The 12,737-nt window shown below is 40.7% G+C and overlaps 1 protein-coding gene across 3 annotated transcripts in view; it reads right to left on the bottom strand.

Moving 5' to 3' along the window:
- Nucleotides 1-12,737, bottom strand: part of CTNNA3 (catenin alpha 3) — a 957,874-nt gene that overhangs the window by 131,670 nt on the left and 813,467 nt on the right. For all 3 annotated transcript variants that reach the window (XM_034438682.3, XM_087871803.1, XM_087871802.1), the window contains one exon: nt 4,305-4,397. In XM_034438682.3, the coding sequence (XP_034294573.2) occupies nt 4,305-4,397 (93 nt within the window). The remainder of the gene's footprint in view (nt 1-4,304; nt 4,398-12,737) is intronic.

Below are 12,737 nucleotides of genomic sequence, written 5' to 3'. Positions count from 1 at the left end.
ATTGCCCCCAACAATCTGGGTCCTCATTTTACTGATCTTGGAAGGATGGAAGGCTGAGTCAACCTTGAGCCTGGTGAGATTCGACCTGCCAAATTGCAGGCAGCTGGAAGTCAGCAGAAGTAGCCTGCAGTACTGAACTCTAACAACTGCGCCACCGTGGCTCATATCAATATAATGTGTTAGGATTTAATGTTTTTACAATAAACATTTCAGAGAGTGCCAATATATTTTCTGCTTGAAAGCCAAAGAGCTTAGCAGAGTCTTCTGATTTTTGCTATCTGATCATTTTTCTTATAAAAGGCTTCAGCTAGGGTTAATATATAAAAACAAAGTATGAGAGGTTAGATTTGGATTCAAAATGTCCCAAGATACAAATAAGCATGATTAAGTGCCTTTATTCCATAAATATAGCTACAGTTTTAGCCTGAAAGCATTTTACTATCCCATTAATATATGAACGTGATTTGGAGCAGTGAAAACTGCTTATAAATAATTATGATCCATCTTCAGTTTTATTCTATGTGGGGTTAAAATTAGAAAGTATTATTAACTACTTGAGAGGATAGCAAGCCAGTTAGCTCTTGTATATTAACTAAGATACATTCTATGATCCCAAGAGTTTATATAAATAACATGATTATCTCTGTAGATTTCTTAAAGAGTTGCGATAGTTGCATTGTATTGGATACAAGATATATTCTATAAAAGGTTTTTATAAATAACATAATGTCCCTGTAGGTTTCTTAAGGAGTTGTAGTTGCATTATATTGAATACAACATTATTATACAGGGTTTTTTTTTAAAATTCTGTCATGAACTAATGCAAACACATTAAACCAATCAACCAATTGACTAGGGACAATTGTTGAAGGAATGCTAACATTGTGTTATTCTTTTTGATGCTGAATTTTCTGGTAATTTTCTGCACTAAGGAATGGATCTGAACTGCATCACACACTATGTTCCACCACAATTTTTTTTCTTATATTCATTGTCATATATGTACTGAGGAACTATAGAAGCTAAATAAAGCCAATTCGGATGATACATCCATAGGGTTGAATTACATTGTTTATCAAAGGACATTAAGGTCAGATTAAAATGTTTTTATTTTAGTTCTGGTATTTCATTCTATCTGCAAGAGTGGTGACGTGGCTTAGAGGTGAGGCTCTCGCCGCACAATCAGGAGGCTGTGAGTTTGATCCTAGGTAGAGGCAGATATTTCTCTCTCTCTGGGCACAGTGAGAATGTATCTGATGAACATAACTCCACATTGGCAACAGGAAGAGCATCCGGACATTAAATACTCTGCTAGCTCCATTGCCCAGACTCTATCCCACAAGGGATTATGGGAGCATTAAATGATGATGATGATTTCATTCTATCTGCAGCCTGAATAGCCCAATCCCAAGCACAGTCACAAGTCAATTAGGATAACTTTTAGGAAAAAGTTTCTTTAGAAACCATTTAAAAGATTCCCATTTATCTATAGCCAACTGAGGAATTCTACCTGCTAAGTTAGGGAAAGTCTGAGGTAAAATGAGTTACTTTACAAAGGCTCGTGTTTGCAGAACAAAAAGCTTTTCCTCTTTCAGATATATATTTCTTTATTTGAACAGGCTCCCTCCTCCCTCAAAAACCAGGATTGGAATTCATTTTCTCCCTTTCAGCTTTGCATCTGGAGAAAGGATCTACGTATTTCTGGTTTTGCCCATGGATATTACACGAACAAAGACAGGAAGCTTTAAAACATCAAAAGGCGTTAGGAAGACTTTAAAGAATCATCTCACTTTCTGCCTGTTTTGAGCTATGAGATCAAATGGCCAAGAACGGTGCCGTTTTCCTGAAGGAGGGTCTCTATTTCACAAGGGGATTTTCAGCTATCCTGTAGCACCAAGACATCAGAAATTCCCCTTCAGGGAAATTATGCAGTCTTATTCTGCCCATTTCCTTTCTTTCAATGTACTTTGTGTTTTATTATAATACTGCAGGAGGCATGAATTTTTAGTGAAACAGACTTTTTTTCTGTTTTCCCCAGTATCAATTCCATGTCCTCTATTCTAGATTTTAAAGTCAAATGAATAAAGACGATATCCGATTTCTTCTTCTCCTGAAATTGCCAGCACTACGCACTGTGGGGAATTCCCCATACCAAATCAGATTGATTTAATGATGCTAACAAGATGAAAATCACACAAGCAATGACCAAATACAAACACGACGCTGTAATGATCATATAAAAGCTAAAAAATTTAAGTCTTAATAAAGGGATAGCTTTTCAAGGACATCGTTGCAGATGGAAACTTAGTAGCTCAACCAGAAGCATTTGTCTGAATCTCATTTCTATAATCACAAGTATTCACTGATAATTATTACCATGCAATCTATATTATTTGAATATGCATAAATACATATAATAAATGCCATGTAAGTATTGTGGACTATGAATGGAGGAAGTGGGGGGGAAATTATATATAAAACTCTATTGAGAAATTAGTCATTTGGAAAGCTGAAAAGCAGAAGCAATAGGTAGGCTCTGAGTTGTCAAAAAAGTAATAGCAGCAACACTGGTATCTCAAAAATAATGACTTCTCTTTTGTTGTTGTTGTTGTTGTTAGTTGCGAAGTCGTGTCCGACCCATTGTAATACCATGGACAATATTCCTCCAGGCCTTCCTGTCCTCTACCATCCTCTGGAGTCCATTTAAGCTCACACCGACTGCTTCAGTGAGTCCATCTAGCCACCTCATTCTCTGCCGTCCCCTTCTTCTTTTGCCCTCAATTGTTCCCAGCATTAGGCTCTTCTCCAGTAGTTCCTCCTTCATATTAGGTGGCCAAAGTATTTGAGTTTCATCTTCAGAATCTGGTCTTCTAAAGAGCAGTCAGGGTTGATCTCCTCTAGGACTGACCAGTTTGATCGCCTTGCGGTCCAAGGGACTCTCAGGAGTCTTCTCCAGCACCATAGTTCAAAGGCCTCAATTCTTTGGCGCTCAGCCTTTCTTATGGTCCAACTTTCTTATGGTCCAACTTTTACAGCCATACATTGCAACTGGGAAAACCATAGCCTTGACTATATGCACTTTTGTTGGCAGGGTGATGTCTCTGCTTTTTAGTATGCTGTCTAGATTTACCATAGCTTTCCTCCCCAGGAGCAAGCGTCGTTTAATTTCTTCTGTGGTGATCTTGGAGCCCAGGAAAATAAAATCTGTGACTACCTCCATTTCTTCCCCATTTCTACAAACCAAATAATTTGCTGAAGGTTGGAAAGACTTATGATATGAAACAGCTCAACTGACCAACACTAGGCTTCTGGAGCTCCTTAAAGCATAGAACTTGAGGAGAAATCTGTACCTCCATCGATAGATATAATGCTGTCAAGATAAGTAAATTGTTGGACTTGTTCTATAACCTGGCCACAGACTGTCTAGACGGACCATTTAAAAATAGAAAACCTAACCTATTCAGGCTATTTGCAAGATACCCTTCCACTTCTCAGTAATCTGAGATTATGCACGACATTGTATGTGTGCGTGTGCGCGCATCTGGTTGTTTGTCTATATCAGGGGTGTCAAACTCAATTATATTGAGGGCTGCATCAAGGTTGTATTTGACCTCAGTGGGATGGGAGGGGCCATGACCAGGGTGGGGGGCGTGGCCAGCTTGACATCACTCATGTCAGGGGTGCCAGTGGTGGCTCGAGCTCTCTGCCAGCGAAAACGGGAGCTCAAGCTCTGTTTTTGGCTCTAATGGCCTCCTGCACCCCTCTGCCAGTGAAAACGAAGCTCTGGGGCTGTGCACGGATCCGGCCCGCAGGCCTTGAGTTTGACACCCCTGGTCTATATGTATGTGTGTGGGTGGGTTGCAACTTTAATATAATAATTTGTTGATTATTAATGCAACTTTTCCTAATGTACGTATTTTCTGCATTGCAGAAGAGTTAATTCAGAGACTGCAAGTTGATCAGTCTCCTTAAAAACCCACCCCAAACGGACTTCTTCCTTCCCACTGATATGCACTTCTAACATTAAAATCATTTCAAACTCATTTAAATTGGTAGCAGGATATGAAGCTCCTTAATAGTAATAATATCCAATTTTTTTAGGCTGGCTAGTTGAAGTAAAACTCATGGAATAGAACAGTTCTGTATTTTGAGCAGACAAATTTAATTAAACATTTAGTATTTAGACTTTCAATCTTTTTCCTGTTCATTATGCATCTATTTTGCTGTAACAATATGTTATGCTGTAACTGGTGGAAGAAGATAGCAATATATTGGCATTCTGTTCAGCTATTTTCCGTACTTACCCTATCAGTTTTTCCTTCTGTCTGAATACTGGTGCGACTGTGGGCATCATGGTCTTCTTCAAGGTCAGATACATCTTCTAACTCTTCTGGGCTCTGGAAAAGAAATATCACATTATCATTCAATTCTGCCATGGAAAGTATCTAGTTGGTGGATTATTTCTTTTGGGCATCTTTTATTATCACTTAACCACATTTAGTCCAGATCAGGGGTCTTTGGGAGTTGAAGTCCACAAGTCTTAAAGTTGCCAAGGTTGGAGACCCCTGGTCTAGATTCGCAAAAGGAATTGGAGAGGTTGTTCTAGGCTGCTTCTGCTATCTAAGAAGCATGAATATTCTTTATCCCACAGCCAGTGGTGGGTTCCAACCGGTGTTACCACCGGTTCTCTTCACTCACGCGCTTTGCGCACAAGGGCCACTCGCATGTTTGCTTCGCTCGTACGTGCGCCAAACTTGCACTCCGTGCAAGGGCATTAGGTTTCTGCCCAGCTGAGGTGTGGCAATCCACTCTGCTGCGCCTGTCAGTTGGGCTATAAAATGAGAAATAAAGGTAGGAATAACACGGGGGCGGACGGGAGAGCCCAGCTCCCAGTCAAAGAGAACCAGTTCGGTGACATCACATCATCACCACTACCGGCTTGCTCGAACCGGGCCGAACCGGGAGCAGCCCATCACTGCCCGCAGCATTTTAAAGATTTAGAGTACAGTAATAATAACACGTGTTAGGTTTCTCATAATTGTACAAGTTTTGTATCTACTTACCTTCCCAACTGGTTTGGAAGTGCATGCGCCCCACGTGTGGACCCTTTGCGCATGCGCAAATCCTTCTGCGCATGTGCAGAGGGTAAAAAAACAGGTTGCTTCCTGGTTAAAACCAGGAAGTAGTGATGACCAGGCAGGTGGGCGGAGCCTCATGCCGCCATCGCTACCGGTTCTTCGAACCACCAGCCACCATCGCTACCGGTTCAGTCGAACCAGTCTGAACCGGAAGCATTTCACCCCTGGTTTGTATGCTGATATTATCAAACATTTCATCATTATGGTATTGCAATATATTTATGGATATAGAAATTTAATTTTATTGGCTAAGGTATGAAATGTACTATTTCACCAGATTTTTCCAAAAAAAAAAAAAAAATCAAAAAAACCTTCTAATTCATTCTTGTATGAGCTCTTGTTTTTCTTCCCCTACAAAATATACAAAATGACATTTCCTAAAATCAAAATGTGGCTTGAAATGTGCTGGTTTTTTTTTTATATATTTAGAGAATTATGTAAGACATTTTTCAAAGCAAAAAATACATATGAGAATAGTGCTATAAAAATGATTGTGTTTGTGGGAGAGGCCCATACAAAACAATGCTATGTTAATCTATTCAGAAATGAATAGATTAGAAAACTTCCAGAAAACGTGAAAGCCTATTTTAGATTTCTTTCAGAGTTGGGTGTTTTTTAGGAAAGGAAACAAAACAAATGTAAAGGAGGAATAAGGACATGCAAAAATGTATAGTTTTTGTTACTCCTAGCACAGGGGTCCCCAACCCCAGGGCCACTACTAGACTGTGGCCTATTCAGAACCAGGACGGATAAAAAGTGGGTGACAGGCCTAAAAGCCATCTTTTTCATTGGATCTTCAGACCTGCCATATTTACTACTGTGGGAAATTGGGAGGGGGGAATTGTATGGAGCATGGGTGATATATAGTCATAATAACATTCCTTTCTTAGAAAGTCAAGGCCATCTTGCCTTGCACCTGGAGGGTTGGAACTGGGAGGCATCTCCAGTCGTCACGGTGTTTGGATTGGACCACATGTGGGTCAGTGGGGAAGCGGTGGCGGCGGCGGTGGGAAGCTCCGCCCACCCACTCGGACGCTTCTGCGCATGTGCAGAAGGGGCGCGCATGAGCGCGAGCAAATGCACACCCACGAGCGAACTGGTAGCGACGGTTTTTGAAAACTGCCCCTGATGTGGGTGTTCGGCAGTGTCTTGAACTTTCCTTTGGGTGGAGAAAACGTGGAAGCTTGAGGTTTTCCCAGATGTGCCAATATGACATCTCTAACAAAATTGAACTTTGAGGAAACTCAAGCCTCAGAGTGTCCTTTAGTTAGCAGTGTTACTTGGAACCCTGACAGTGGGCTGATGTGCACGCACCATTCGTGCGAGTGGCGCCCCAAAGACTTGACTTTTGTCTTGCATGAGTGGAGCTGCATGTGCGTGCCAGCCCACCTCTTGGGCAGCCTGGTTCCCCTCTCCCCTCCCCCAGCCAGGCCACCAAGCCACCTGCTCCCAATGTAGACCAGTGAGAGCAGAGGCTGAGTGGGATATCCAAACTTTGCTCAGCTTTGCTGACTCAGCTTTGCTGACTCAGCTTTGCTGACTTTGCCTGCACAGGACACCCAATCCGTTTTTGGAGCATCGGGCAGCAGCAGTGAGTCTAAAAACCATGAGACCATGCCCCCCGAGGCTTCTTTTCTCCACGCCAAAAGCTTCTGCAAACGGCCGAAAGACTTTGGGGGAGCAATCTCACACTGCTTCAGGCCTTCCGTCCTTTTGCAAAAGCTTTTGGCATGGAGAAGCCTGAAAAAGCGTGAAACTGTGGCCCAAAGGCTTCTCTTCTCACTTACATGAGCGGAGTTGCACTTGCATGTGTGCACCCACTAGCTTGAGGAGGATGAACAGAAAAATCTGTTCATCCTCCTCAAGCCTCAATAAGAGTTTATTAATCTTCAAAGCACTGGTCATGTTCTGATACCATTTTTATTGCTGTTTGATTTTTCAAAACAGAAATAGAAAAATCATTTTTTTTTATTGTAGAGCAGTGGTGTCTTTGTGATGCTGTTTCTTTTTCTCTATTCTCCTGAGTCAGAAATCCCTCCCCTCCCCTTTGCTTCTCCTCCCCTGCAGAGGTGGTATTCAGCTGGTTTGGACCCGTTCGGGTGAACTGGTAGCGGAAATCACGGGTGGGCCCGCCCACCCAGCCCGACTCTATGCTGTCTTATTTAGGCACGTATTTGAGGCCGGGTGCATACGCAGAAGCCGGGGTGAAATCCAGCAGGTTCTGACAGGTTCTGGAGAACCAGTAGCGGAAATTTTGAGTAGTTTGGAGAACTGGCAAATGCCACCTCTCGCTGGCCCCAGAGTGGGGTCGGAATGGAGATTTTCCAATATCCTTCCCCCAGGAGTGGGGAGGGAATGGAGATTTTGCAGTATCTTTCCCCTGCCACACCCACCAAGCCATGCCCACAGATCAGGTAGTAAAAAAAATTGGATTTCACCACTGCATGGAAAGCACGCGCACTCACATTTTCGGTGCTGGGTAAATTATGTGAATCCCTTCTCTGCTCCCCTCCTCTCCTTTCCTCTTCTCTCTTTTCTTGGTCTAATTCCTTTCTCTTTTTCTCTCCCAGGAAGTTACACATATACAGTATAAGAGATGGCATTACCTCACTACAATAAGTTTTAAACAGCAATTAAATGAGGCAGCAAGAGTTCATGCAGGGTCATGTTAATAGGCTGCCATCTTGCTTCTTACTCCACTTTATTACTGTTATAACTTATATCCTATATACTAAATTATTACTATATTAATTTATTTTTATGTAGTGTTATTGCATTTTAAGTCTATTTTTTAGCTTTATTAATAATTACAAGTTTATAGATTTTTTTAAATTATAGTTTTATTTTATTCTCTGCCCTAAAGGCCACAATAAAGTTTCATTGTGTAATTGTATAATTTTACTTCTATGGAATGATTACTCATGAGGAAGTGCTATATTTTGAGCTAACAGGAAACTAATTTGATTACACTATTTTGTGCCTACTCAATTGTAAATTTCCTTTATAAGTGCTGAAGAACAAAACAATGGATCTGTTTTCATAAGAGCATTAAACGATGTTTGAATGCACCTCTCACACATTTTGCATATGCCACTTAATGGAAATCCAAAAACACATTAGTACAAGATTACTTACCACATATAAAAAAGAACCTTTTTTAAAAAAGGTTGGTTTATGCAGTGATTATTATGTGTGGCATTTACCAAAAGTTGGCCACAATACCTTCCAATAGCAATGAAATTCTAATGGCATCAATTTGTTGAAATAGGGGGTATAAGCAGCAGCTTGTGTGTGTGTGTCTTAAGAGGCAGAAATAGCTATCTGAGTCTCCCAGAGAGCAACACAGAGTTGCAGTTTGTCAGCAGAAAAAAAGGCCCAGAAACTTGTGAATGAGATTTCACAGAACCTAGGGCTGTAGAACAACTAAGTTTACGTAGGTAAAACCTGGCTAGAAACAATAAGCATATATATCTATATCTATATCTATATATCTATATATCTATATATCTATATATCTATATCTATATCTATATCTATATCTATATCTATATCTATATCTATATCTATATCTATATCTATATCTATATCTATATCTATCTATCTATCTATCTATCTATCTATCTATCTATCTATCTATCTATATAATTTTTCATTACATTTTAAAGTATGTAGGACTTACATTTTTAAAGGATACTTAGCTACTCTCTATAATATGTATATATTTGAAGCGGATCTATTATGTATCATTCATAAAGAACATAATCTGAGTCTTTAAAAACAAAATGGAAATATTATTCTCACATGTTTGCTCTGTTTGCTTTTCAAAATATATTTGATGACTAAATCTGAAGCAGCTTTTTCATATGCTAGTATGTTTGTAACTTTTACTGTTATCTGTCCCCTGGACAGATAGCTTTCTGCAGGAGTCCTAGTCCACAATGAAAAGAGTTTAGCATTATCAGGGATTATGAATACGTTTGAAGCAGAGGTGTCCAGGATGAGGAAGGGGTCAAAAGTCAGGATAGCACCTGTGATCATGTGATTTGGCTCAAACTCAAGCTCAAACTGCCCAAGGAGCTGCTGATCCAGTTCTACAGAGGAATTATTGAGTCTGTCAATCTGCACCTCTATAACTGTCTGGTTTGGCTCTGCAACCCAACAAGACAGACACAGACTTCAGAGGATAAACTGGAGAAAAAAGAATTGCTACCAACCTGCCTTCCATTGAGGACCTGTATACTGCACGAGTCAAAAAGAGGGCTGTGAAAATATCTACAGATCCTTCACATCCTGGACATAAACTGTTTCAACTTCTACCCTCAAAATGATGCTATAGAGCACCAGAACAACTAGACACAAGGACAGTTTTTTCCCCGAATGCCATCACTCTGCTAAACAACTAATTCCCACAAGACTGATAAACTATTTACTAAGACTGTATTACTATTATTATTCTCATCCTTCCTATTACATATCTCCTCCCACTTATGACTATAACCATGTTGCTTGTATTTTTACGATTTATATTGTTCTGTTTGTTTCCTATTATGATTTGATTGTTTATTAGTAACCTATGACTATCACTAAGTGTTGTATCTTATGATTCTTGATGAATTTATTTTTTTCTTTTTTCTTTTTTTCCCTTTTATGTACCCTGAGAGCATATACACCAAAGACAAATTCCTTATGTGCCCAATTGGCCACACTTGGCCAATAAAGAATTCTATTCACTGAGCTTGTTGATCAGAAAGGTTGGCAGTTCGGTGGTTCGAATCCCTAGTATAGGTCTCCTGCATGAGCAGAGGGTTGGACTAGATAACCTCCAAGGTCCCCTCCAACTCTGTTGCTGTTAAACGGTTGTCAACATCAGCTTCCCACATCATATCATATGTGCAACATGTATAAAAAAGAAGTGGGAGCCCTGTCATGGAGTCAAGACAGCCAACATTGACTTTTTCGACCTACATCTCCCACAACATCTCTTACTCACTGAGAAGAATCAGGAAAACCATAGTTCCCATCTTGTGCATACCAAAGATCCCCTTGATCTGTTACAAAAGAACTGGATAGTTCTGAACTTATTAGTTGAGCGGCTTTTAAGTCACTTGAGTGGATCCCATTCCCCAGAACTAGAGGAACGCATCCATGTTGTTCCCTCTGCAATAATAGGAATGTGGTTTCCTCTTGCATTATTTTGGGAAGATTTCAGGGGTTTTTGGCCCTAGTGTAGTGTTTCAGGGTACTACTAAGTGTGACATTTTTGATAATCAGCCATGTGATGTTTTATATCTGTGTTAATGGTGCCTTATGCAATAATCCTCAGTCTCTTCTGTTACAGAATTTAGGAAGGTTTGCTTCCCATGGGATGGGTTTGCATATGATGGTCATTGTGATTTTTAAATTATATTGGGATAACTGCTGAGTAAACAAACAGTTAAGCATGTGATTTTCCATAATAGGGAATAGAATAGAATAGAATAGAATAGAATAGAATAGAATAGAATAGAATAGAATAGAATAGAATAGAATAGAATTGAATTGAATTGAATTGAATTGAATTGAATTGAATTGAATTGAATTGAATTCTTTATTGGCCAAGTGTGATTGGACACACAAGGAATTAGTCTTGGTGTATATATATATATACACACACACCATGTATAATTATAATTTGGGGGGCATAAATGTTCCTGTTTTACGTTGCAGAATCCACTTTACACTCTCTTTTTTTATTTAAGTAAGAAAAAAATAAATTCACTATTCATAGTGAAAAGTAAGATGATCCTCAATGTATCCAAGAAATGAAGAATCTTCATACCCAGAGCCACAGCTGCCATACATGTAGTGTAGAAATAACTTGAGTAATGTAAACCTAGAATTTGGCTGGACTGCAAGGATGTTTAAGTTTCATTGTGTTTTTCAAAGCTGACTTCAGTTCAGAGGGCACAGTCAAAGCCAGCAGACAGAGATATAAAACATAGATGGGGGAAAGTTGTTGGAGAACATTGTATTTCACAGCTACCAGTTATCAGGTAGCTATGTGACATACAAAATATGCACATACAAAAATGACAACAATACATATAAAAAGCAACTCCTAAGATGCTTTCATCTCTTTGAAACCATCATTTCTAGAATGGAATAGATCATTTTTGCTAAGTATAGCAATGGTGGTCTTTTGGGGTATGGACAGAGAAAAACACAGATTGCACAAATATTTACCTTTTCCATTTTTAAAATTATAGGGTATGCTCAGAAATTGTAAAGCATGCATGGGTTTCTTCTTAACTGCAGAATATTTCTTTGCTTTAGACTTGCTAGGATGAAGATCCTCCAGAATACCTTAAATTTCTGGTTGTCTGGTGACTGGAGTAGGCTTTTCTATAAATGTGTGAGTGTGTGGAAGAAGACACTGACTGAGCCTCTCAGTTCAGATCCCATCATGGGGCTAGAAAGGACATAGGGCCGTGATGGCGAACCTATGGCACGCGTGCTACAGGTGGCACACAGAGCCCTCTCTGCTGCCACTCCAGCCGTCGCCCCAGCCCAGCTCCACCGCGCATGCACGCATGCCTCCCACTGGCCAGCTGGTCTTAGGATCTCTGCCATGCATGCATGGGGGTTGGGGCACATGCAGGGGATGCACGCTCATGTGCAGGGGGTGGGGCACATGTGCGGGGTGCAGGTTGGTGCAGGAGGCTTTCTAGGCCCAAAATAGGGTGTGTGTGTGGGGGGGGGGCTTGCTCTGCTCCCTATTTTGGCTTCCAGGTTGGTGCAGGAGGCTTTCCAGGCCCAAAACGGGGCCTCATTTTGGGCCTGGAAAGCCTCCTGCACCAATCTGGAAGCCAAAACGGGGTGCGAGGTCCTGGGGCGCATGCGTGATTGACATGTGTGCATACACGGGGGCGGGGTGCATGCACGGGGGGGCACTCGCATTGCATTTTGGGGGTTCAGGCACACGCACGAGCATTTGTATCAAGTTTCGAGGTCATCTCAAATAAATTGCATTTCAAACAAAGTCTTTGAAGAAAACCTCCTATTTATTAAGCATGACATTCTAACCCGACTCCAAACGAAGCCAACATTGACGTCCAGCCCCCAAACCCTCCCTTTCTGTTCCCCACCCCCCTGCACTCATTGGCCATCTTCCAAGTCATTCTACCTCTAATCTACTCTACCTCAAAGGAATTTCCCCCCTCCCACCCCATCTCCTAGGGGATATTATCTCCAGAGAAAATAAGTAAGTGAAAAGTCAAACGTCCCTTTCCAGACACCTTCGCTTCTCCTTCTTATGTCAGCACTGGAGTAAATGCAGGTTGAAGTGCTGACAATTTGCTCACAAGTGCGCATTCTTTGGGCACTCGGCACTAAAAAGGTTAACCGTCACTGACATAGGGCATTTTCTGTCTGTAAATCTTGAATCTCCAGTCCTGTGATTCTGAAAAACACTCCAAAACCTTTCAGCTTAAGGTAGTGCTGGCTGGGTGGGATTTTTTGGAGGAGTTGAGGATTTGCTTTTTAAAAAAACAGCATGAAGTATTTGTTAGAAAAGCATTACAATTTGTGTAGGTTCTTATTCAAAATGGTGGAAACTGTGCC

This window comes from Pantherophis guttatus, chromosome 6 (assembly GCF_059756535.1).
Source record: "Pantherophis guttatus breed Tessera chromosome 6, ASM5975653v1, whole genome shotgun sequence".
Classification (NCBI taxonomy): domain Eukaryota; kingdom Metazoa; phylum Chordata; class Lepidosauria; order Squamata; family Colubridae; genus Pantherophis; species Pantherophis guttatus.
The sequence above is the reverse complement of the archived record's forward strand: the minus strand, read 5'-3'. Positions and strand labels throughout refer to the sequence as shown.